This window comes from Hypanus sabinus, chromosome 4 (assembly GCF_030144855.1).
Source record: "Hypanus sabinus isolate sHypSab1 chromosome 4, sHypSab1.hap1, whole genome shotgun sequence".
Classification (NCBI taxonomy): domain Eukaryota; kingdom Metazoa; phylum Chordata; class Chondrichthyes; order Myliobatiformes; family Dasyatidae; genus Hypanus; species Hypanus sabinus.
Window position 1 is genome coordinate 10013086 of NC_082709.1, and position 27343 is coordinate 10040428.

General features: G+C 40.3%; 1 protein-coding gene and 1 long non-coding RNA gene across 4 annotated transcripts in view; one reads left to right on the forward strand and one right to left on the reverse strand.

The window, feature by feature from the left end:
* Positions 1–3054: 3054 nt before the first annotated feature.
* The window catches only part of lrp2a (low density lipoprotein receptor-related protein 2a), a 393751-nt gene continuing 369462 nt past the window's right edge, over positions 3055–27343 (forward strand). For both annotated transcript variants that reach the window (XM_059966386.1, XM_059966387.1), the window contains exon 1: positions 3055–3211. In XM_059966386.1, coding sequence (XP_059822369.1) covers positions 3145–3211 — 67 coding nt within the window. In that variant the 5' untranslated portion in view covers positions 3055–3144. The remainder of the gene's footprint in view (positions 3212–27343) is intronic.
* LOC132392487 (uncharacterized) overlaps positions 13339–27343 on the reverse strand; it is a 38085-nt gene continuing 24080 nt past the window's right edge. For both annotated transcript variants that reach the window (XR_009511558.1, XR_009511557.1), the window contains exon 3: positions 13339–18768. This is a non-coding gene — a long non-coding RNA (uncharacterized LOC132392487). The remainder of the gene's footprint in view (positions 18769–27343) is intronic.

The window sequence follows — 27343 nt, forward strand, 5'->3', positions numbered from 1 at the left end:
TAAATGAATTGTTCTATTTAGAAGCATTAGCCAGCCATTCAAATTCCATTAAAACCGTGTGCTGTAGCGTCTTCCTAAAGTGACAAAATATTCGGTAGAGCCACGTTTTATTTTTCCAAATGCGAATCGGACTGTAAGAAGTCAAGGGTAAATGGATGGTAGCGCGGTCTTGTACAAAGTTAGCGCGTATTATTCTGTAAAATTGTCAGCAGAACAACATCTATGAAACTTTGAAGAATAAGATTCATTTAAATTTACATTCATCTTTTAGAAATAATCCAAAGAACAATGTAAAGACGCTGCTGTAATTCTGGTGGGAATAAATAGAACGATGGGGGGGGGGGGCAGGGCGGGGGCGTCAGCATCTATGGAGGTAAATAACGAGACCCTTCATCAGGACAGCGTAGAAACAAAACCATTTCTTCCTAGCATAATTAATTGGTTCATGGGTAATGGGCAAATAAATCATAATTTTTATTTTAAGGGTATTCGAAATGGAAGTAGGAGCAATCCTTTCGACCCCTCGGCTTACGATCGTGGCGATATTTTACTTCAGCGCTAAATTTTGTCTGTACTAATCCTGTATTCTTTCCAGCCTTTTAATATGCTTAACAAAAGTTGAGATATTGGATTTTCTTTTCCTGTAAAAAATGTCATTTCTTCCCCCAAACCAGTTTTTTTTTGATAATTGGGAAGATTGGGGCTGAGAAAGAAATGGATCAACTATAAGAAAATGGCGAGTAGACTCGATGGGCCAAATGGCCTAAATTGCTCCTATTATGGCCTTATTGACGATGGCTGTTAGTGAGAGTCTTTTACATCCTCGAGTTATCTTTAAATCAGCGGATCTATGTTAATAACGAATGCCAAAATAAAATACACTGATTCCGCAAAAAAAAACACAACCGTATAAATAGATTCAGATTGAATAAGAATGTTTGGTTTGTATGTGATGCGAAAGTTTAACTTTGGCATGTACTCAGGTTAAGTTTGCGATTTAGAGTTTGAACTCAAAATAAAGTCCAAACTTTTGTTAAGGTAAGTACTCCCTCGAAAATGCCATCGAAGCAAATTTTAAGGGCACCGATAGACAGTGACCGGACTTGTCCAGTTGTTTAACTGACTTAAGGACATCTTCATATTCTCTTCTATTAATAATTAGTTAATTGCTTAAGTCTACCAATATGGACTAGTAATAGTAAGCAGACTATTAAAATTAACTTTGCTCTCTGACACCTTTTATTGCTCCAGTTTCATGTAAATTTCTACAATTATGCGAATCATGGGGATAAGAAATAACTGGAAATTCCATTTGGCTTAACTTTACTTTCAAAATAAATTATTAACGTGAATAACACCATAAATCCTCCGATTGAATTTAACGGGCATGCGCTGCCTGGATCCACTGTCTGCCTTCCAGTCAACGCTGCTGTGTTTATTTCAACATTTACCATCCGACTTTCCTTTAAAGCACACCATTTACTTCAAGGTGACTTTGCACAATATACATTGTTATAACGAAAGAGTACCAGAGAGTTTTCTTAAGAAAACACAATAAATACATTTTATGAGCCTTTCAAAATGCTGTTGTTGACTCGCCTGATGACGTTTAAAGAACTGCAGTTTCAGCCCGGGTTCGCCAAAACGTTTGATGGTAATTTGGCGATAATACTGGTTACAGAATTCCTAATTCAATTCGACCACCTAGCTGTTGGCATTCACAACAGTTTAAATTGAATGTTATATTTGCATGTTTATTCATTATCAGCATTTTCTCATTTGGACGATTATAAGCGCCCAGTTGACTAGTTGGGTGTAAACGTTATTTTAGTTTTATTGAGGTTAATAAATGCATCAACAACTTATTGAGAATATATCAGACCCAGCAATACGATACCGAGCCAATAAGACATCTCTCAAACTGCCCATTGTCTGCAAATTGATTTGTACTGTTAAATGTATCGTTTTGTGCATGTCCTACGTAGCGTTTCGAAGACGTGCTACACTATTTGGTATTTTTTCATTACAATTTTAAATCTCATTTGGCGCAATCCTTTGGTTCTCTCTTCCCGGGGCAGCGGTAAGGATTAGCCGCTTTATCACCAGCCTCATAAAGAAGCGCAGCTGGTTACATTTGGTCAGCTTGACTCTTGCTGTGAAACCACGACAAGAATTTCATCAAGTTGGCAACAATAAAACAAAAGAGCAACAAAAGAAAGAAAAGATTAATAGAAGTTTTGGAACTTTCTAAAAAAATTGTAAGGGCCATCTGAGAAGTGACGGGCTTTCGGTTGTGTTGGAGGAATGAAGGTTGCAGGCGTTAGTCGGGGAGTGGGTAGTGTCTGGGGCATTCCTGATGATGGAGGGTGTGGGAAGGTTTGCTCTTTGTGATGGGGAAGTGTCAGGAAGCTCATTGAATATGCTGATCTGACCCTCGTGCTGTACTGCAGCGCCAAATGTTGACCCCGGTGCTGTGCCGTACCACCACCATGCCGCCCTGAACATGCATAACAAACATCCCCACACCGGGAAATACAGCAACTTTACTATAACTACCAAGTAAATATTCCATGGGGCTGATTGGCAGTATTAAATAAAAGTGTGTGCTACTTATCTGACTGAAACAGTATAAAATGCTTTCAGTTTAGATTGTAGATAAGATATAAAATTATCACGTGTTTGGAAAAAACAACGCAAATAATCAGAAAAATGAAGGATATACAAGGAGAAAAAGTTGATAAACGTCTTTACAGCTTATTTCATATCCATCCTAATTTCAATTCAGATTTCAAACAAGTTGAACAGAGCTGCTTTAGTAATCGGAGCGAAATGCTAGAATGCCGTGGCAATATTATGTATGAAATACCGTGCTCATAACGGTTTGGGGGATTACAGACAGTTCCCTTATACAGCGGACAGCTTTGCGGTATGCTGCATCCAGGGCCGCTGTTAGCAGCGCCCTCTGAGCAATGAGCGGGTTTGTGCAAACGCTATGTCCCCACTTTCGAACACGCCTTTTCCCAGCTAGCATCAGGAGAGAAAATAAAGAGATAGCCGGGCTGTACATCAACCAGGTTCCACAACCTTCTCTTACAAAGCCAGCTTCAGCAGAGGCTGGGGAAGAATCCGACACAGGGCTGTAGCATGGCCGGCCAGTCATGCATACTATTTCTTCTTGCAACTTTGCTCAGAGTTCAATGCAACCCAGAAGGTAAGAAGTTATATAAGATTAGAAATTTTCTAATTTTCTAGAGAAAGTACTTTTATATTATTTTATCCACTCGAATGCGAAATAGTGTGTTACCTAGAAGTACATTGTATCACAATCACAAGTACGCTTTTAGTAAGGAATGTTGTTTCCCTTGGATTGGAGAAATTATTATTCCACTGAATGAAATTTAACATGTAGGAAGCATTTTACTGGGCATAAATCTCATCTCTCACAATGTAATTAGCACTTAATTTTAACATGCATTTGAATTGCCATTAGGATATATTACAAACCTATTAAACTGGCGCTGAAAAGCGATGAATAATGGACCCAGCAGGATGCATCAGGTGAAAATTGTGCTTGGGTACTAGGGACAGTGTGACTGAATTCCGCTATTCACCGCATATCGCGATCGTTTCAACTGTAGTTCGCGATATTCCCTGTGTTTGTGACAATTTTGAAAGTAAAATAACACGCAGTACTTTTATCTTCGACCATTTGCCCCATTCGTCAGGTGAAAGGTTTTACCGCATTTCAAAACAAAATGACAGCAACCAATATTTCTTCCATTGCAACAAAGCACAACTCAGCTACAGGTTTGAAATTCTTCTTTACGAACTTTTGGTGAGTTGTCTTGTTGCTAGGTAACATGGGTGGGCATGTGACCAGCAGATTTGGGGAATCTGTTAATTGGTCTTGTGCTTTTAATCTGGTTTTCAGATCCATGCCTTCTTTTACTGTATAGTTTTGTAGAATTCTTATTTACTTTCCTTGGTACACACACTGATGTACGGTGAGACTTCTTGACCATTTGTTGATCAGGGAAGCTGCTGGAAATATTTAAGAATGCAGCGTGTTTTGGGGTCTGCACGTACGTTACTGCGCGGCGCTCAAAATGCTCCACTGTAATCTCTTCCCGTGGCTAGCGTAATCTCCTTAAAGTAAATCAAGTAATCAGTTATCGCACTGCTGCTCGGAAAAGCAGAAAATCTGTTTCAAAGTAAGTTTCTATAAAACAATAGGTCAATATTTTCCTCATTTCCATGCAGAATCCGTAACTAACTGTTTTAAGCAATGTACATCTGAAACATTTTAACTAACGAGTGGTTGAAAGAATAGCATTTGCTGCAGTTGAAAAAATACCTGTTCAAACTTTTCTTTTGTTGTGCTCAGGACGGGGCCTCTAATCTTTTATTGGTGTGATTACTCAATGTCCCGTGGATTTTAAATAGATCGATCTTAAAGCATGCGTTATGATGGAAATTTCTTTGAATTCTAGCCACTTCATTATGTGAATTGGTCCTTTTATTTAATTTGACATTTTAGGATATTATAGAATAATGTCATGTTATAAATGTGTTTTATACCACAGATATCTCATTTATTTTTATATCCAACTCTGGTGATCAGCATGCACACAATTGGTTGAATGGCCTCCAGTGACATAAATAATAACTATTCTTTGATCAGTGATTGTACATTCAATTAGATTATGTTTTGACGAGAATATAACAGCAAGGATATAATGTTGAGGCTTTATAAGGTACTGGTGAGTCCTCACTTAGAGTATAGTGAGCAATTCTGGGCCCCTTATCTAAGAAAGGGAATGCTGATGTTGGAGAGGGTTCAAAGGAGATTCACAAAAATGATTCCAGGATTGAAAGGCTTGTCACATGAGGAAAGTTTGCTGGCTCTGGAACCTCTACTCTCTGCAATTCAGAAGAATGAGGGGTGACCTTATTGAAACCCATCAAATGTTGAAAGACCTCAATATAGTGGTAGTGGAGAAGATGATTCCTGTGGTGGGGGAGTAAGACCAGGGAACACAGCTTCAGAATAGAGGGGAGTCCTTTTAGAACAGAGATGAGGAGGAACTTTTTTAGGGAGAGGGTGGTGAATCTGTGGAATTCATTGCCACAGGCAGCTCTGAAGGCCAAGTCATTGGGTATATTTAAGGCAGAGGTTGATAGGTTGCTGATTATTTAGGGCATGAAGGGATATGGGAAGAAGGCAAGAGACTGGGGCTGAGAAGGAAAATGGATCGGCCATGATGAAATGGTGGAGCAGACTTGATGGGTCAAATGGCCTAACTCTGCTCCAATATCTTATGGTCTTGTGTCTTTTAGCTGAATACATGGTGGTCATATTGACTGGGTTACACCTCCACTCAAACTTTATGAAATTGGCTTATTTTCAAAATATTCAAAGAGGACTGTAAATTGCATGCACTCTATATCCCAAAAAATTACAGTCATCCCACCTCTCCTGGAAGTTCCGTGAGACTCCCGCATATTGATAGCAGCTCCCTGACGCCTGCAAATTATATACAATATCCCGGAAAACGATTTTTTTGAGGGAGAGGGAGAGAGAGAGAGGAAGAAAATCCTGATTGGTCTCTCTTTGTGCTAAGTAGACCTATCAGTTTTCTCTGTGGGCGGGCTTTACAGTCGACCTCTCTCTCTCTTTCATTGTCCATCAGTTCAGTTTAGTGTCCTGCAGCGCCATGGCAGAGTGTTCCAAAGAAAGTAAATGTGATCAAGGCAGATGCAAGAGAACCTTGAAGGACTGGTGTCAAACTACAAAAGTTTGCCAGTTGATGAGTTTTGGGGGAAGCTGGCCAAGGTAAAATCTGTGAGCACAGGGCAGTTGAGATTCAAAGAGCTCTGCCAGTTGATGAAGCTGGTTTTGGTGCTGCCAAGTTCTAATTGTGATGTCGAAAGGGCATTCAGCATGGTGCGTCACATCAGGACAGAATTCAGAAGTCAGCTGTCTCACAAAACACTTGTGAATCTGATGTCTTGCAAAATTAACAAATCCATTGACACAGACTGCTATGAGGTTGAGACTACCAGCAAAATGCTCAAATCTGCCAAGCAAGCCACATCACAGTACAAGGAAAGTTTGCAAAAGAAATTGAAAAGCTATTTGTATTAGCATTGAGACTGCCAACAAAATACTCAACAGGGAATGTGTGTGTGTGTGTGAGTGTTCCAATAGTTTCAATATATGATCAAATAAATTGTTGTGTTCTTTCATAACCAAATGTCCTGTATACATACACCCTTGGAGGTCGACCGGGGGGGGGGGGGGGGGGGCTGGAATATGGAGTTGCCGGGGCGGGGGGTGGTGCTACCTCCCTGAAATGAGTTTTTGCAGGGTGGGATGTCTGCAGCTAACAAAACTAAAAATGTAAAATAACTTATATAGAAGCTCTGAATATCATATAAAGACATATACAAAAACAATAATCTTTTCAATTTTTTAATGAACTTACAGTACTCTTTATCTAGTGCTCATCTGTATATCAGAATTCAAGGAGAGCAGAATTCTTTGAGCTGTAATCAAGTCCATTATTGCTTTCAGTCTTCTTACATTAATAATGTATGATTAGGGCCACACAAATGCAAAACTCTGGAATATTGTAAGTGAAGCAGTATAATTGAACAGTATAACAGGCTGCGGGGCCGGGCCCAGGCCTGAGATGAGGAAAGACCACAGGTTCGACTAACTTATGTGCTGAGCAGAATTGGAAAGGTCAGGTACAGGCCGAATGGAGGTGGTGAGGCCTGGACCTGAGAGCATATCAAAAGCGGTGGGGCACAGACCTGAGAGTGTATTGAGGCTGTGGGGACCAGGCCCAAGAATGTATTGAAGCATCAGAGCCCAGGTCTGAGAGCAAGGAATGATCCGAGATCTGGCCAATTTAAGCGGCAAACCAGATTGAAAATGTTAGGGTGTTGGGGCCAGAGGTGAAGGATGGGCCATTTCACCTCACTGTTCCACGAGGTTTATTCATCTTTGCTGTGAACCGAGGCTGTGGCCTGCCACTGATGGGCTTCTGGATCGGCTTCAGTGATAACTGGCTTTGTGGCTGTGAGCTCACTTTTGTGAACCTGGGTCCTGTATGTTATCTGATTACTTCTATTGTTTGCATGATTTGCTTTTTTCTGATTGGGTGTTTGATGGTCTTTTTAATGGGTTCAGTTGGGTTTCTTTGTTTTGTGGCTGCCTATAAGGACCCGAATCAAAAGGTTGTTTGTAGTGTATATACTTTGACAGTGTATTTTTAACTTTGAAATGTATTTAATTAGTTATTGTAAGGAAAGCATATTTAAAAAATTTATTTATTTGAATTATTTATTTAGCAAAACAATAGAGAGTAGGCCCTTTGAGCCATACCTCCACAACAACTCCCAACATCCCCGAATTAAACCTAACCCAATCACAGGACAACTTAAAATGACCAGTTAACCTCCCCGCTACGTCTGTGGACTGTGGGAGGGAACCAGAGCACCCGGGAAAACCCTTGCATTCCATGGGGAAGATGTGTACCTTACAGATGATGCAGGGATTAACTCCAAACTCTGATGCCCAAACTGTAATAGCGTTGCACTAACTGCTACACTGCCATGGCTACGTCAATTTGTTTGATCATGGCTCAGATAAGCAGAAAATGCAGGGGATATTCAATGGGTCGAATGGCATGTGTGAAGTAAAGTTACTATTTCAGGGCAATGACCTAAAACAGAAGTAGAAAAAAATAAATCAAACATGTTTTAAACTGCCAAGAAGAGGGAGGAGTGGAGAGAACATGAAGGTCTGTGACAAGACTGAGACCAAGAACCACACAAATGATAGTACAGCTGAGAGGTTGTGGTGAACCAACATTAGTCACAGACAACAAGACATAGAGAAGGGAGATTAATAAAAATAGAAGAGGAAGAAATTAAAACAGATAAAAGTATTTGCTGAAATCAAGATTCAAATTGAGAGAAGTAAAACTTTTTTGCTAAGGTGTTTAAACTGTCCTCCTTTAAGACATCTAGCTCAAAGTTTTAAATAATTGGCAATATCTAATTTCTGGCTGGCAACAGAGTTAACAGGCAAGAAGGCAGTTGTATGTTTTCCTCTTCGTTCCAGAGGTAAATGATGTTGTACTACTTCATTACATGTTTGACGCTTTGAAATATAACGTCCCAACTTTGGTTAATATTCATATGCAAGTCAAGAAATTATTTTCAGTGATTAGATATGTCATATTCTGTGTGATACAGTGCTTTATCAGAGCCTTTAGAACATAGAACAATACAGCACAGGAACTGGCCTTTCGGCCTGCTATGGTGTACCAACTGATCTAAAAAGCAAATCAAAGTCACCCAAACACTAATCCTCCTACCTGCACCATATCCATGGCCCTCCATCTTTCTTATATCCATGTGACTATCCAAACATCTCTAAAAAGCCTTTAATGTGCAGTTTTTGCCTCTACCACCATACCAGAAGCGTATTCCAGGCATCCACGACTCTGAGTAAAAAAAACTTACCCCTTACAACCCCTTTGATCCTACCCCCTCTCACTTTCAATGCATTCCCTGTGGTATTAGACATTTCAACCCTGGGAAACAAATACTCTCTGTCCACTCTATCTATACCTCTCATAATCTTGCAAACCTCCATCAGATCTCCCCTCAGCCTCTGGTACTCCAGAGAAAACATCCTAAATTTACTCAGCCTCTTGTGATTGAACATGCCCTCTAAACTAAGCACTATCCTGGTAAACCTCTTCTGCACCCTCTCCAAAGCCTCAACATTCTTCCCATAGTGGGGTGACCAGAACTGTAAGGAATACTCCAGATGTGGCTTAGCCAGAGTTATCACAATTACTGAAAAAATAAAATTTATATGAGGCCCTCTGTTGATTGGGGTTGACCATGGACATTGCGTTTCAGCTGTCTACGTGGTACGCAAGCCAGGGAAGTACGATATGGAGAGCAAGTTGTTACCCATGTAACAGGGTCCCCCTCTCCTTGCAGCTATGAACCCAAATGAACGGCTGAGACTGATATAGTTTGGCACCAGCAGTGCGACACGAATCACCAACTAGTGTTGAAATCAATGTAGGACTGTCTTTAGGAATCTCAACTCATAGTTATTACTATTCTGAGATGTAACTAGTGTTTCCAGTTTTCAGCCCGCTGCTGTTCACACTCTTGACGCATGACGATGTCGAGAATCCAGCTCAAACCGTGTCATCAGGTTTGCAGATGTCACAATAGTGGTTGGCCTATTAAGAACAATGAGGAGGTGGAGCAACTGGTGGATTGATGTGAGAAGAACAACCTCAGCCTGAATGTGGATAAGACAAAGGAAATCATTGTGGACTTCAGGATGGTGCAGATAAACCATCCCCCTCTGTGAATACACATGGCTTCTCCATAAAGGGAGTTAAGTGCACCCAAGATCCTGAGAGATAATATTACAGATGACCTCACTTGGTCCCTTAATATCACCTCCCTGAACAAGAAGGCACAGCAGCATCTCCCTTCTTAAGAAGATTAAGGCAAGCAAGTCTCCCACCTCCCATCTTAACTGCGTTTTACAGGAGCACCATTGAGAATGTCCTGACAAATTATATCTCCATCTGGTATGGGAACAGTTGAGCATTGGACCAGGAGTCCCTACAGAGGACTGTCAGAACAGCTGAGAGGATCATAGGGGTCTCCCTACCATCCATCAGGGACATTTATCAGGAACGCTGCATACGCAGGGTCCTTAGTATTATTAAGGATCCCTCCCATCCATCCAGCATCCTCTTTGACTTTCTACCGTCAGGCAGGAGACTCCAGTGCATAAAGATAAGAATGGCCAGGATGAGAAACAGTTTCTTCCCCCAAGCTATTTGGCTTCTGAACTCCCAGCCACCGTGGTTCAGTGAAACATTGTCTCGTTTATATGTATATATTATATGGTTATATAGGTTATATACATGTATGTAGTTAAATGACAATGGACTTGACTGTTCATTTATCTGTTAAATTTAGTGCTCATTTTTTAACATTTAAATCTCTGAATGAACAACAAGATATTAGACAAACATTTTGACTGAGGAATGTACCTTGTGTTTAAAACAGAAATAGAGGACACAAGGGGCATACAGCACAACAATGACCCTTTTTGTTATCCCAACTTGTACTGTAGGGCTGGAATTTTGAAGTGTTTCAGGGTGGTATTGGTATTCTGACAGTATATAATGATCCTGGATTATTTTAGCACTAAGGGAATGATCCTTTGGTTTGACATGTAGAGGAATGTGATTTGACTGAACAAAGGTGCTTGAAGTTGTCAGTGTCTTTCTTTAAAGAAGCTGACAATCTATTTTCTCCAGCCCTTTGTCAAGCATCAAACCTACAGAGTATATTTAGGGAATCTTATATGCAGGTGATTTTCATGGGTGAATATAGCAGATTTTGAATAAATTAGTATATTAAGCAGGTTCTGCTTCTGCCCACACCTCAGTCCTCTATCCATATAAGCAAGCCGTCAAACTGGGGACAGAGAAGGTAGAAACCGATCTGCAATTTGAGAAGCTCTTGGTTACACTGGACAACAAAGGTTTTGCTTTCTGAATACTTTTGGGTGTACCTTGTGGACTTTGGGCTGATGATCATGACAATCACCATGAAATTTCCCTATCATCACCATTTTTTGAAATTGCCTATGTTTGTTCTTTCAATTAATAATTCTAGTCAATTAAAATATTGCACCCAATGTAAGCTGCAAAGTTTTCTATCTTGGCCGGGCATGCCTGGGCATGCTTAGTCAGGGTGGACGTTGCATGGCAGGACAGGTTTTAGAAAAATAGGACATGGAGTTTAGAGGAGGCAAATGAAGTTGCCATGATACATGAGCCAAAAATGGAAAGTGACATTGATACTGAAACAGACTTTAAACCCTTTATGTCTAGTGAGCCTCATCTGATAAGTCAATCTGAGTTAAGTGACCTGGTCAATGAATTGGGTTTGTCAAATATAAAAGCAGAATTACTACATTCAAGTCTTCAAGGATGGAACCTTCTCTCACCAGGCACAAAAATTACCATGAAGGGTTTTGATATTTGAGATAAACGTTACCCAGAATAACTGATACCAGGATTAAGGAAGGCATTTTTGTTTGTCTACAAATCAGACAGGTTATCAAGAATTTCTAGTGGGACCAGAGAAAATCTCATGGAAGGCGTTCAAAGATGTTGAATTTTTTTCTTGGCAACTACAGAGCATCAAACTATATGCAGCTGGTGGACATGTTCCAAACATACAAGACCATAAATTGCAACTTGTCCCTAAAGGTTCATTTTCTGTATTCCCATTTAGACAACTTCCCTGCAAATCTTAGTGCTGTCAGCGATGAACATGGTGAAAGGTTTCACCGGGACATTGCAGTCATGGAGAAGTGATATCAGGGCAACTGAATCCATCAATGTTGGTTGAGTTGGTTGATTATTGTTGGACACTTAAGTGAGAAGCCTCCGACACTGAGTACAAACAAAACTCATCAACAAAACATTTTTAGGTTAGTTGAATTATTGCAAAGCATCAGCATTGTTGATGCAATTAAACACATAATATTTAATACAAGTTAATTTCCTGTTTCATGAAACTCCTATATGATGCAAGTAGTCTGAAATTATATTCCTGTTCAGCTTCAAGAGGCCTACCATAGAGACAAAACAACTATGAAGAAGTAACACTTTTGAAAATAAATTGTTGTCCAGTTTTACTGCTGGAATATCATCAGGAGAAGGCACTGAGCCCAAAGTCATACTGAAGAGGAACAAGGAGGAAATGTAAGCTACCAGTTGATATCTTGCTTCTCAACCTCAAATACCATCATTTGAGGAAGGTCCTGATGTGTGTTCCCAACCAGAAATTAAGTATACTTCATATTTACGTCTTAGCCTTAACATATCGGAGCAGAATTAGGCTATTTGGCCCATCAAGTTTGCTCCACCATTTCTTCATGGCTGATCCATTTTCCCCTCTGCCCCAATCTCTTGCCTTCTTCCCATATCTCTTCATTCCTTGACTAATCAAGCATCTTATCACCTCTACCTTAAGTATACCCAATTGCTTGGACTCCACAGCCGCCTGTGGCAATGAATTGCACAGATTCACCACTCTGTGGCTAAAGAAATTCCTTCTCATCTCCGTTCCAAGTTTTAAGGGGAGTTTAATCTGTGAACCTAAAGATCAGAAATAACTACATCCATTACCTTACTATTTTGGGAATGAACCTCCACATTTCCTCAGGATAATTGTTTGGCTTGAGCAGAAAATCCTGAAACAGCACAGTCAGAGTAGAGCCTTAACATAAAAGGTCTCTGTTCTCTTTACCACTTTGACATTCTTGAGACAACATAAAAAAAGAAAAAGTGGCTCTCCAACTCTTCAAAGCATTTATTATGGTAGCAACCAATTTTCATTTTTACGATCAATATTTCTGTCATTTCAGTAATTACTGTTCGCCGTTATCAATTTCAATCATAGATCTAGCAGAAAATACTTCTGATGCGGGGCCTAGATGAAGATGGAAAAGATCCAAATGCTGGAGTATCCCAGACTAGAATTGAGACAGGATTTCAAGATTGAGACGAGAACAAGCTTCTTGACTAGATGAGACAAGAAACTGGCAAAACTAGATGAGAATCCAAATGAGACAAGAATCCTAAACTCAATCACAGACTGAACTAAAGTTGAGCCCCAAGCCTGAATTCAGGTGCTCTTTAAATATCCAGATCTTGGCACCAAAGCATGGCAGCTAATTAGTGGAGCAGACTAGAATCTTCAAAGGGATCATTCCCACTATCCATACTCCAGAAAATCAGAAAATGGAGGCTGGCACAATCGGGTGCATACCATAACAATACTGAGTTTTCGATATTGGAATTTTGGTTAAATTCTTACAAAAGATGGCATCATTTACTCTTGAAATTGTATATTCTTCTGCAGATACACATATAAAGAAAGCTCTTGCTAAATAATTATTTATTCTTATGGATTTCATCACAAGGTTACACTGGAACAGCCAGCAATAGAGAAATTTGTTCAAAATTGAGTGACTTTCATGTCTGTATTCTTATCTCGGTTGTCTAAGATGTTTATACAGTACTGTTATTGTCAATATGGAGTGGAGTGTGAGTTTGTAAATCTGGCAGAAGCAAAGGATGTTGGGAATGGTGAGGGTGGAGTGCCATGGGAGAGGTGTGAGACAGGTGGCAGAGAAGGGCCAGGGGCAGTGGATGGTATGGGTGCAGACATACCCAGCCCTAAGATACCAGGCCAAGTCATTTCATTCCAAACATTAGATTTACTGATCATTAAACAATGTCTCTCTGAGCTTCCTGCTCCCTCTGCTCTCCTTTCCCCTTTCCCAATCTGATTCTGCTCGCTCTGCCCCCTTCCCACTCTGTCCACAATAGAGACCCATATTGGAAGCATGTAATCACTCACATATGTCATGAATTTTGGTGTTTTTACAGCAGAAGTACATAAAATTACTACAGCACTGTGTAAAATTTCTTAGGCACCCTAGCTATATTCTGTATATGTACCTAAGACTTTTGAACAATATTGTATATCTAAAGCTTTAAAAGTTCTGTGATGAGGTGCTTCAGAGAAAACTTTTGATCGTCAAGTGTATGACATTGTAGTACGCATGAAGTCTTGAAACCTTTTGTGGGATTTTGCTGTAACTTCATTACTTACTTGCTGCCCATTACTGGTGTTTAGGGCAGCAATGAAGGCTCTCCTTCTGTGTCTGTCCATTCAGTCACATACAGATATAGAGGATTCTTCATTGCTGTTTCCATAAGAGTTTTCCTTTACCTGACAGGGTTATTAGCACTGAGCTGAACCCCCGAAACTGGAGGATCAGTGGACTGATATTATTCTGGCCTCTTCCCTTTGACCTGTTTAGAACCAAACCGAAAAGCCCTGACTCCAGCCAACACAACTCTCTGGGTCATTGAGGCACACAAGCTTCCAAACCACGACGAGGTTGTGGTCCTCTTGGAAGTTATCAAGGAAAGGGTGAGTCTGATTGAGTTGCTCAAGAACCACTGCCCTTTCTACTCCCCCAATGTCCATCCCCAGGAGACGTTACACCGTCAGCCAAATTTAGTGATTATTATATGGGTCGGAGAAAGCTTGCATTTGTGTGTCCACTTTTGTTACCAAGTGTAACCCCCTGGGTCGCCTCAGGCTCGCTCAGCTCGTTCTTGTCTAGGGGGGAGCAGCCTTCAGCCCCGCCAAACTGGGTAATCAGCTGGTGTGGATGCTGTGTGATGTCCCCGCCTCACCCAAAAACAGACAGTACACCATATGCGATTAAATGAGTACAATTTATAAAGGTTACTATAACTAAGTGATTAATAACGATACAGTATATATGAAGAGAAAATTAAAGAAAAGGTGCCAAACTTATCAAAGTCCAAACCACTTCGTGCACAGCTGTTGGAGCTCAATTTCTGAAGTCTTCTGGCCACCATTCGATCCCCTCCGAACTCCTCGACTCGCAGCTCAGGACCTTCCGAACTCCTCGGACTCTCCAAACAGCTCAGGACCCTCCGAGTGGTCAACCAAGCACATCTAGCTTCATCCCCCCCCTCTCCTCGGAGAATCTCCCGGCCTCGGACCCCCCTTTGGGGTCCGATCCTCGCCCAGCTTAGGGCATTGCGTCCTCTCCCTCGACCCCCTCGCACCGATCTGCCCAAAAGCCCGTCAACAAAAGCTTACAGACTCAGAAGAAAGAACATTAATCCCCATTTGGTTTACAAAGGAATACCATTCTCGTTATCAGTAAATTAGCATTCCTGCTAGTTAACAAAAAAGAAGAAACCCTCTTTACACAAGCAAGTTGGTGTAGAAATAGAGGAAGGTTACACTATGACGCGGATAATTGTGAGGATAACTACATGTATTGACAAATTATTTAAAAAAAATCTTTTGGAACTTGATCAGTGCTGTAGCAGATCATTATTTCTTGACCTAAAAATCAAAATGCTGGAAATCTAAAATGGAAAAGTAGAAAATGTTAGAGAATGCTGAGCAGGTCAAGTAGCATCTGTGGAAAGAGACATAGTATTAATGTTTTAGGGTAAATAATCTTCACCAGAACTTCTGTGATATAATTTTTTGTCTTTATTTCATTATTCCTCAGCCTGTTTAGTTTCTTAATCTATTTTTGCCATATTTCTTGAAAATGTTTGCCTGGAAAGATCCATTGACCATTGATCCATTAAGAGTGTGGATCATGCTGCCAGCACAAATGATGGATACAATTTTGATTTCAACATTCAGAGAAGTTTGGATAGATACATGGATGGGAGGGGTATGGAGGGCTGTGGTCTGGGTGCAGGTCAATGGGACTAGGCAGATCAACTGGTTTGGCACGGATTGGATGAGCCGGTGGGTTTGCATCTGTGCTGAGGTTTTCTATGTTTGGTTTATGAGGACTAGAGAATATCAGCTGGAGGGGCGCAGGAGTCATAAAAGCAGAAAGTCTTTAATGTTCAGGATGAAGATGGTAGAGAGATTGTAAAGCAATTTGGAAAAGGTGAGACTTGGATTCATGGGCTAGAGATAAAATAGAGGAGTGCGAGTGACTATAGAAACCTGGTGTGGATGGAAGCTCTGAACATCTATGAGTAAATGGCTTGTAGTGGTAAAATGTTGATGCAAAATGTAGAAACATGGTAGGATATGAGAGTGGAAGAGCTGGTTTGGGAATGTGTGACTATTTGGATTGTAGTTCAGTAGTATGACATGCCATTCTCTCTGTATGATCGAATACTGTCTGTTCTCCCTTGTGTCTCTTTATGTCTATCATACCTTGTAATTCTTCTCTTTTCTGAGTTTTGTTTTGCCGAATCTTCTCTTCCACTGTATCTTTACTTCTCTGTCCAGCATCTTGAGGTGAATTGGATTTTCATTTCTATGGAGCAATGATTTCAGAAGGAATACTACTTTTTGGCAGGATTTAGATTTTAAATCAGCCTAACTCATTTCAAAGTTTATTGTAAATTTATTATCAAAGTATTTATGTCACTATATGCAACCCTTTGATTCATTTCTTGCAAGCACACTCAATAAATCCAAAAACCTTAATAAAATCAATGAAAGACCACACCAACAGGATGGACAACCAATGGGAAAAATACATCAAATTGTGCAAAAATGAAAAGAAAGAAAAAGAATTGATAATAAATAAGTAAGTAATAAATATCAAGAGCATGGATGAAGAGTCAATGAAAGTGAGTCCATAGATTGTGGAGCAAACATGAAATCTGCAGACCTAAGGTCTTGGCCCGAAACGTCAACAGCGCTTCTCCCTATAGATGCTGCCTGGCCTGTGTTCTGCCAGCATTTTGTGTGTGCGTTGTTCCATAGATTGTGGGAACATTTCAGTGCTGGGCAAGTGAAGTTACTTCCACTGGTTCAAGAGCCTGATGGTTGAGGGGGTAATAACTGTTCCTGAACACATTGGTATGATCCTTGAGGCTCCTGTACCACCCTCCTGACCGTAGCAGCAAGAAGCGAGCATGGCCAGAGTGGTGGAGGTCCCCGATGATGGAAGATGCTTTCTTGTGAAATTGCTCCATGTGGATGCACTCAATGGTTGGGATGGCTTACTCACGACGAACTTGGCCATATCCGCTGCTTTTTGTAGGATATTCTGTTTAATGGCATTTTAGCATGAACTACCACTATATTGAAAAATATAGCATTATTTATAATAATTTCAGATCGCAGTTACAATATTTCTCATCAAATTCAGACCTGTTGAAATGATATGAACAAGAAAGCCGCTCTTCTTGCCCCCTTCATTCTGTTCTCACCACTTTCCTTTACTTGTAAGTATCTTTTCAGATTTTTGTCATTCCTAGAAAAAAAATTCTCTACTGGCATATTACTTATGTGGCATTTGACCTCTGCTTCATCCGCCAAAAGCGGAACTTCCTGGTGGCCAAATATTTTAATTCCCGTTCCTGTTCTGACGTGTAGTCCATGACTCCTCCTGTGGTAAGATGAGACCACCTTCAGGGTGGAGGAGCGAGCAGCACCTTTTATTCCAATTGGGTAGCCTGCAGCCTTTTGGCATTGATATCAGTTTCTCCTTGTAGTAACGTTTTTTTCCTTTCCCTTCCCTCTTCTTCTATTCCTCACTTTGGCCTCTTACCTCTTCTCACCTGCCTATCACTTCCCCTGGTGCCCCTCCTCTTTCCCTTTCTCCTATGGTCCACTCTCCGCTCCTATCAGATTCCATCCTCTCTAGCCCTTTATCTTTCCTATTCACCTGGCTTCATCTATCTCCTTCTCCTCCCCCACCTTTTTATTCTGGCACTTCCCCTCTTCCTTTCCAGTCCTGAAGAAGGGTCTCGGCCTGAAACGTCAACTGTTTATTCATTTTCATAGATGCTGCCTGACCTGCTGAGTTCCTCCAGCATCTTGTGTGTGGTGCTTTGGATTTCCAGCATCTGCAGACGTTCTTGTGTGTATAGTTTTATTACCTCTAGGTCAACAAAAGTGAACAAAGTTATAAGTGGGAATAACAGGATCATTTTCTGGTTGGCTTCCAGTGACTAGTGGTGTTGCACAGGGGTCGGTGTTGGGACTACTTCTTTTTGTGCTGTATATAAATGATTTAGATGATGGAATAGATGGCTTTGTAGCCAAGTTTGTAGATGATAGGAAGATTGATGGAGGGGCAGGTAGTGTTGAGGAAACAGGTAGGATGCAGAAGGACTTAGATTAGGAAAGTAGCCAAGAAAGTGGCAAATGAAATACAATGCTGGAAAATGTATGGTCATGCACTTTGGTAGTAGAAATAAATGAACAGACTATTTTCTAAATGGGGAGAAAATCTAGGAATCTGAGATACAGAGGGACTTGGGAGTCTTTGTGCAGAACAACCTGAAGGTTAACTTGCAGGTTGAATCGCTGGTGAGGAAGGCAAATGCCATGTTAGCATTCATTTCAGGAGGTCTAGAATACAAGAGCAAGGATGTGATGCTGAGGCTTTATAAGGCACTGGTAAGGCCTCACCTTGAGTGTTGTGAACAGTTTTGGGCCCCTCATCTTAGAAAAGATGTGCTGGCATTGGAGAGGGTCCAGAGGAGGTTCACAGGTATGATTCCAGGAATGAAAGGGTTATCCTATGAGAAACGTTTGATAGCTCTGGGTCTGTACTCTGGAATTCAGAAGGATGGGGGGGTGGGGTGGGATTTCATTGAACACTTCTGAATGTTGAAAGCCTAGAGAGAGTAGATGTGGAAAGGATGTTTCCCATGGTGGGAGAGTCTAGGACAAGAGGACACAGCCTCAGGATAGAGGAGCGCCCTTTCAAAACAGAGATGTGGAGAAATTTCTTTAGCCAAAGGGTGATGAATTTGTGGAATTTGTTGCCACATGTAACTGTGGAGGCCAGGTCGTTGGGTGTATTTAAGGCAGAGATTGATAGATTCTTGTTTGGCCATGGCATCAAAGATTACAGGGAGAAGGCGGGGAACTGGGGTTGAGGAGGAGAAAATAAAGGATCAGCCATGATTGAATGGCGGAGCACACTCGATGGGCGAGATGGCCTAATTCTGCTCCTATGTCGTATGGTCTTAATATTTTGTGAATATTTTCTTGAGCTTGTTATATTCTTCTGGATTGACAATGTGACTGGTCTTCTTGCCTCCATTGCATTCCATTTTCATTTTACTTGATTGCAAGTAACTCCTGCAATTGATAAAATCACTTTCAGTTTTACTTTCTTATCAATAACTAGCTAAACTGCTCAGTTGTGCTACTCCTTGGTGCGGCTATCATTTCACTGGGGAGGAGCTCCTTATAGCATTCCAAATATCTGTGTGGCCCAAAATAGTACAATTCTGCTTTCTCAATTTTTTTTTTGTTTTTCTGATAGAAATACCATGGTCATAGTGTTATATTTTACACAATGAAAGCATAAAGGAAATTATTACATTATTTTGCTTTAGCAAAATCTAAATTCAGATTTCAATGTAAATTTATAAATCAAAGTACATATATGTCATCATATACAGCCTTGACATTCATTTTTCTTGCAGGCATACTCAATAAATCCATAATACAATAATAACTATAATAGAATCAATGAAAAACTGCATCAACTTGAGCATTCAACCAATGTGCAAAAGATAACAAACTGTGCAAATACAAAAATAAATTATCAATCAATCAATCAATCAATCAATAAATAAGAAAGAAAGAAAGAAAGAAAGAAAGAAAGAAAGAAATAATGAGAACATGAGATGAAGAGCCCTTGAAAGTGAGTCCATTGGTTCAGTGATGCGGTAAGTGAATTTGAGAGAGTGAGGTTATCGCTTGTAGGGATTAAGTTTGATTTTCCTTGGTGATTAATTTCTAGGTCAGTGGCATCTGTGCAATCATCTTATAAGTTTCACAGATGTATGAGTTAGTATGAGTAGAGTATTCAATATAAAATATGATACAGAGAACTGAAGAAAATGGAACAAAAGGAATTAAGAAATGAGGAAAAATTATAAACAAATGATTGCTTTAGAAATGTAACTAAAAATATAAATTTTTTAGTAATTAAAATTACTGAAATATTTGGGGCAGTGTGATAATGCAGTGGTTAGCATTGTGTTTACAGTGCTGGCCACCAGGGTCCAATTCCTGCCGCAGCTTCTAAGGGGTTTGTACGTTCTCTCTATGACCGTGTGGGTTTCCTCCCACAGTCCAAAGACTTACCGGTTGGACTGATTAATTGATCATTGTAAATTGTCCTGTGATTAGGCTAGGATTAATTAGGGGATTGCTGGGTGGTGTGGCTCAAAGGGCCGATTCTGCGCTGTATCTCAATACATACATAAAATCCGAAGGGATGAGTCCCGTTATAAATGTCATTAATCTGTGCTGGTGAGGTTGTTGTGGAGGTAGCATCTATCAGCTTATTAAAATTAATTTGTACTCATGTGCAAGCTAAACTTCTTTGGACATATTCATTTAATTTGAGCAAATTACAACGTAATACAGTTGGCCCTCCTTATCCGTGGGGGATTGGTTCTGGGACCCCCCGCGGATATCAAAATTCGCGGATGCTCAAGTACCTTATTTAACATGTATCAGTGCAGTGGTCTTCAGGACCCAGCGGAACCCCGGTCTGTATTTAACATGTCTCTGTGCTGTGTACATTAGGACCTGAATCCGCAGTGTTTCTGTTCACGAAAATAATCCCGATCGCAATTGAAAGTAAGGTGGAAGTAATAACGCGATTGGAAAGAGGTGAGACGCCATCAGTCATTGGAAAAACATTAAGCTACAGTCGGTCAGCAATCGGAACAATTTTAATGGAGAATGTGAAAGGCCCTGCCCCGATGAAAGCTACAATTATTACTAAGCAATGCAGTGGTTTAATTATTGAAATACATATGTTTCTTAAGTGTTTTATATGCATAGAAAGGTGAAATGTGTACTATATACTAAGAAAAACGTTTGACTAACTGACGCTAAATAATACTGGATGTACCTGTTCCGACTTCAAATCCGACTTAAAGATGGACTCGGGAATGGAACTCATTCATAACCTGGGGACTGCCTGTACTCTTAAATCATTTCTAGATTACTTATAATACCTAATACAATGTAAATGCTATGTAAATAGTTGTTATACTGTATTGTTTAAGGAATAATGATAGGAAAAAATAGTCTGTACATGGTCAAGCAACGAGTGCTGGAGAGAGAACTTCCAGGTTTTCCCGATCCGCGGTTGGTTGAATCCGCACACACGGAATCTGCAGATAAGGAGGGCCAACTGTATCCTTAACCAGTTACCCTGACTTCAGTAGTTTGGAACATGTTGGAGTTTATTATTAACGATATGCTTTCCGGAGTACTTAGAGGCACATGAGAAAATAGGTCAAAGTCAGCATGGTTAAGGGAAAATCTTGCCAGACAACCTGTTGGAATTCTTTGAGGAAATAAAAGCCAGGATAGACAAAGGAGAGTAAGTGGATGTTGTTTACTTGGATTGTCAGAAGGCCTTTAACAAGCATGTGAGGCTGCTAAACAAGATAAGGTATCACAAGCATGGATAGAAGAATGGCAGGAGGCAAGAGTGTGAGTAAAGGAGGTCTGTTCTAGTTGGCTACTGGTGATTAGTGGTGTTTTGCAGGGTCAGTTTTGGGATCACCTTTTCACATTATACAGTATGTCAATGATTTGGATGATGGAATTTATGGCTTTGTGGCCAAGTTTGTGGATGATACAGAGATAGGTAGAGTGGCAGGTAGTGTTGATGAAGTAGGGAGTCTGCAGAAGCACTTAGACAGATTAGGAGAATGGGAAAATAGGTGGCAGATGAAATATAGTATAAGGAAGTGTATGGTCATGCACTTTGGTAGAAGCAATAAAGTTATAGACTCTTTTCTAAATGGCGACCAAATTAAAAAAAACAGAGCTGCTAAGAGACTTGCGAGTCCTCGTGCAGGATTCCCTAAAGGTTAACTTGCAGGTTGAGTCGGTAGTAAGGACGGCAAATGCAATATTAATATTAATTTTGAGAATATATAAGAAAGGATGTATTTCTGAGGCTTTATAAGACCACACTTGGAATATTGTGAGCAGTTTTGGACCCCTTATCTGGGAAAAGATGTGTTGGCATTGGAGAGGGTTGAGAGGAAGTTCATGAGAATGATTGATTCTGGGAATGAAACGGTTAAAGTATGAGGCGTGTTTGATGTCTCTGTACTTGTACTCCCTGGAGTTCAGAAGAATGAGTGGGGATCTCATTGAAGCCTATTGAATATTGAAATCACTAGAGAGGGTGGATGTTGAGAGGATGTGTCCTGTAGTGGGGAGTCGAGGACCAAGAGGGCACAGCCACAGAATAGAAGGATGTCCCTGTAGAAGAGGGATGAAGAGGAATTTCGTTAGCCAGAGGGTGGTGGATCTATGATCTGTGGAATCCATTGTCACAAATAGTGGTGGCAGCCACGTCATTAGGTATATTTAAAGTGGAGGTTGATAGGTTCTTGATGTTAAAGATTATGGGGAGAAGGCAGAAAAATGACTTTGAGAGGGATAGTTAATAAATCTGCCATGATGGAATGGCAACGCAGCCTCAATGGGCTGAATGGCCTAATTCTGCTCATATGTCTTAAGATCTTATGTATAATAATACTACATTTACCAGCAATATAATAAAGCCTGTGAGCAGGAAGATGAATTGAATAATAACATCAATTCTTCAATTAGCCCAATTGGTATGGATCATATACTATCTAATTTAGAAATCATCATCATAAAGAGTATTACATTTTTACTGCAAATCTGGGTCTAGAGCAGGGGTTCTGAACCTTTGGGATCACGGACCTCTCAGTTAACAGAAAGGCACCATGGCAAAAAAATCTTGTGAACCTCTGGTCTAGAGTAATAAAATTTTGAGAGCAAGTCCATGTACAACAGTTTTATTTAGACCAATGAAAGTTGAATTTCTATAGGTTTTTTCTTTGAGAGGATTTTGTATAGTTAAAGTGTGGATTTCTTTTTCATTTGTAAAATGAATCACTTGTAATTTTGCATGTGGATTATAAATTACTGATCATTTTGGGCAGGCGTCAAGCTTCTGTCCAGAAAAGATAAAATGAAAGCAGAACACCCAGGAGAGGAGAGTGGACCATAGGGAAAAGGGAAGGAGGGAGCTTCCCACCTGGCTTCACCCATCACCTTTGGAGTTCCAGTATCCACAGACTTCCTTGTGTTTACAACAAAATGTACCTTGGATTGAAGTAGAACACTACCAGCCTAGGATTAGCTATCTCATAAATATTCCATCAGAATTTCCAAAGATTCTGTATTTGTTCATTGTTTTTGTGTACTCCTTGAAATGAACACAAGCTTTGTCTTTGTGACATTTCTGCAAGAAAAGCCTTAGGCAGGATGCTAATGGAGACGGCAGCATCCAATCTTACTTTTGCTTGGTAGCTGGTTTAAAAAGCAAAGGAGGTAGAAACTTTTCCTTGGTCCTTTGTGTTATATTGACTTCAGTAGGAACAAATCATTCAATTGGAGTTTGTGCACATGACATAACTGATGTCTGTTCCAATAAGTTTAACACCAAGACTCATTACCAATACCATATTCAATATGATACCACTATTGTGGGCTGAATCAGAGGTGATGATGAGTCAGCATACAGGAGGGAGATTGAAAATTTGTCTGAGTGGTGTCATAACAACAACCTCTCGCTTTATGTCAGCAAGACCAAAGAGCTGATTGTAGACTTCAGGAGAGGAAAACCAGAGACCAATGAGTCAGTCCTCAATGGAGGATCAGAAGTGGAGAGGGTTAGTAACTTTAAATTCCTGTGTATTATTAGTTCAGAGGATCTGTCGTGGACTCAGCATGTAATTGCAATTGTGAAGAAAGCATGGCAGTGCCCCTTCTTCCTTAGAGGTCTGCAGAAATTCAGCCTCAGGACTTGCACCACCACTTTCAAGAACAGTTGCTACCCTTCAACCATCAGGCTCAAACAAAAGGGAGTAACTACACTCACTTGCTCATCCATTGAGATTGTTGAAAACCACTACTTTTTTAATAACGCTTTTTACAAGATTTGTACTTTTTAACAAATTCATGTAGTTTTCACACTCACTGGCAGAAAGTGGTAGAGCGGCTAACCTAACAGTTTATCACATCTCTCATTTTTCATTGGGTAGGTATCAGCACGTTATCCACTTGATGTAATTGTAGTAATTATGTAGCCTATTGACTGATTTATCATTATCTAAGGTATTTCTTTATCTTACACTATGTACGAAAGTGATAGCTTTTTCAGAAGTGTCATCTTTATCCGTTTGTCTTACACCCCTTGATGTTAATTCCCCTTTCAGCATTGTTTCTCAGTTCTTTATTTAGTTTGCTTTGTATTTGTATGTTGGTTTGTATTCTAAAATAAACTGAAATTTTGAAATTAAGATGGCTTGTCAGTCTTGGCAGAACCCTAAGGATCAGAAATTAAATTGAGATCCAACAAGATATTCTTACAACCAATGACAAACAAGAGAATATCTACAGATGTTGGAAATCCAAGCAACACACACAAAATGCTGAAGGAACTCAGCAGGCCAGTCGACGTTTTGGGCCGAGACCCTTCATTAGGCCTGAAGACTGGACTTTTTCTCCAGTCCTGATGAAAGGTCTTGGCCCGAAACATCGAATGTACTCTTTTCCGTAACTGCTGCCTGACCTGCTGAGTTCCTCCAGCATTTTGTGTGTGTTGCCCACAACCTATGGATTCACCTTACTGTGTCTTTATCTTGTTAGCTCATGTTCTCGTTATTTATTGCTATTTATTTATATTTGCATTTGCAGTTCGTTGTCGTCTGTATTCAGGTTGATCTTTCATTGATTCTATTGTAGTTACTATTCTATAGATTTACTTAGTATGCCCACAGGAAAATGAATCTCAGGGTTGTATATGGTGACATGTATGTATGTTGATAATAAAATTTACTTTGAGCTTTGATAAAAATACATCTTCTTGTATCTTATTAGGTATAATGCTTTATAGTTTGTGTTATGTTCTTTTGGGGATATTGATGCAGTCAACCAGAAGTGGATTAATTGCTCTTGAATATGGCAGATATTCAAATGATGCAGGTGGGTATCCATGTTTATGTTTGGTCTTTATAGTCTGGTGACAGGATCTATGATTAAGTTACTGTAAGCCACAAATTTTTGAAACTGGCATTTTCAAGCTATATAAAAACCAGGTAAGTTTTGTGCAGAAAGTTGTTTCTAGTGACACACTCAGTGATTCAGGAACAGCTTCTTTCCCTCTGCCATTTCTAAATGAACTAAAATTATTCCGACTAAAATTGCTTACTAAAGTTACCTTTTTCTCAGGCAAGGCTTTAGAAGAATCCAGATTATTTCAGAGCTGTCGCAACTCTCTACCGTTCTTGGATCAGAATCAGAATCAGGTTTAATATCTTTGGCATATGTTATGTAATTTGTTGTTTTGTGGCAGTAGTAGATTGCAATACACAATAAAACAACTATAAATTACTATGTTTATATAAAATGATTAAATTAAATAAGTAGTGCAAAAAGAGCTGAAAAGTGAATTATTGTTATGGATTCATTGTCCATTCAGAAATCTTATGTAAGAGGGGAAGAACTGAATTGAATTGAATTGACTTCATTTCTTACATCCTTCACTTACATAAGGAGTCAAAGTATTTGTTACGTCTCCATCTAAATGTGCAATCGTAGTAATTTATAATAAATAGAATAGTCAGTGTAACATAGAAACACACTCAAATCAGCATGAGCTAATCAGTCTGATGGCCTGGTGGAAGAATGTCCTGGAACCTGTTGGTCCTGGCTTTTATGCTTGGTACCGTTTCCTGGATGAGAGCAGCTGGAATAGATTGTGGATGGGGTGACTCGGGTCCCCAATGATCCTTTGGGCCCTTTTTTCACACCTGTCTTTGTAAAGGTCCTGAATCTTGGGAAGTTCACAACTACAGATGGGCTGGGCTGTCCACACCACTGTCTGTAGAATCCTGCAGTTAAGGGAGGTACAGTTCCCAAACCAGGCAGTGATGCAGCCAGTCAGGATGCTCCCAATTGTGCCCCTGTAGAAAGTTCTTAAGATTTGGGGGCCCATACCAAACTTCCTCAACTGTCTGAGGCGAAAGAAGCGCTGTTGTGCCTTTTTCACCACACAGCTGGTGTGTACAGACTACGTGAGGTTCTCGGTGATATGGATGCTGAGGAACTTAAAGCTGTTTATCCCCTCAACCCCAGATCCATTGATGTCAATAGGGGTTAGCCAGTCTCCGTTCCTCCTGTGATCCACAACCAGCCCCTTTGTTTTTGCAACATTGAGAAAGAGGTTGTTTTCTTGACACTACTGTGTCAGGGTGATGATTTCTTCCCTGTAGGCCACTTCGTTATTGTTTGAGATTAGGCCAATCAATGTAGTGTCGTCGACTGTTGCTGAAACATTGACTATGTGCCTTCAGGCTCCTGTACCTCTTCCATGATGGTAGAAATGAGAAGGGGGCATTTCCTGGGTGATAGGGGTCCTTAATGATGGATGTCACCTTTTTGCGGCATCGCCTTTGAAGATGTCCTGGATGATGGGGAGACCAGTACTCATGAAGGAGCTGGCAGAGTTTACAACTTTCTGCAGCTTTTTCCAATCCTGTGCAGTGGCCCCTTCATACCAAACCTTGTTGCAACCAGTTAGAATGCTCTCCGTGGGACATCTGTAGAACATTTTTAGTGTCTTTGGTGATACACCATCTCCTCAAACTGCTAATGAAGCACAACTGTTATCCCGAAGCTCAGGATAGAACTTCAGAGATGTTGACACTCATGAACTTGAAACTGCTCACCCTTTTCATTGTTGATTCCTCGATGAGGACTAGTGTGTGTTCCCTCCACTTCCCCGTCCTTGGTTAATTCACAGTCAATTCCGGGGCTTACTGACATTGAGTACAAGGTTATTGTTGCAACATCATTCGACCAACAGATCTCTCTTGCCCCTGTATGCTCCCTCATTGTTTGTTGTGTTGTTGGCAAATTTATAGATTGTGTTTGAGCTGTGCCTAGCTCCACAGTCTTGGGTGTAGGGAAAGTAGAGCAGTGGGCTAAATACGCTTCCTTGAGGTGCATCAGTGTTGATTGTCAGTGAGGAACAGGTGTTATTTCCAATCATTACTGACTGTGATATGTCGGTGAGGAAATTAGGGATCTAGCTGCAGAGGGAGATGCAGAGGCCCAGGATTTGAAGCTTGTTGATTAGAACTTTGAGTATAATTGTGTTGAATGCTGAGCTGTATCAATAAACAGCTTGATGAAGGTATTACCATTGTCCAAGTGATTCAAGGAGTGCCAGTGAGGAAGCATTCACCACTCCCAACATCATTTGCTCCCACCAGATTTACAAACTCACTCTCTGCTCCATGTTGACAAATACAGTACTGTGCAAAAGTCTTAACCATATATATGTGTGCCTGAGACACAGCACAGTAGATGCATTCAGTGAGCTCGATTTATTAATATGCAAGTATCACAGAGCAGCGAAGCTTTGTGCTCTCAAATTTGCTGGTAATGTGCATAATGATGTGTGATTATCCAGCATAAGGTTCCTGGCATGGAAAATCAAATGGAATTTGTATAATCTCCGAGGAGCAGATAACATAAGTAAGTTGAAGATTGTTCTCTGAGAGACTTGAAGTCCAGTTTTTTCCTGATATTGGCACAGTTAAGCCTTTATATTAACGAGAGGCATTTT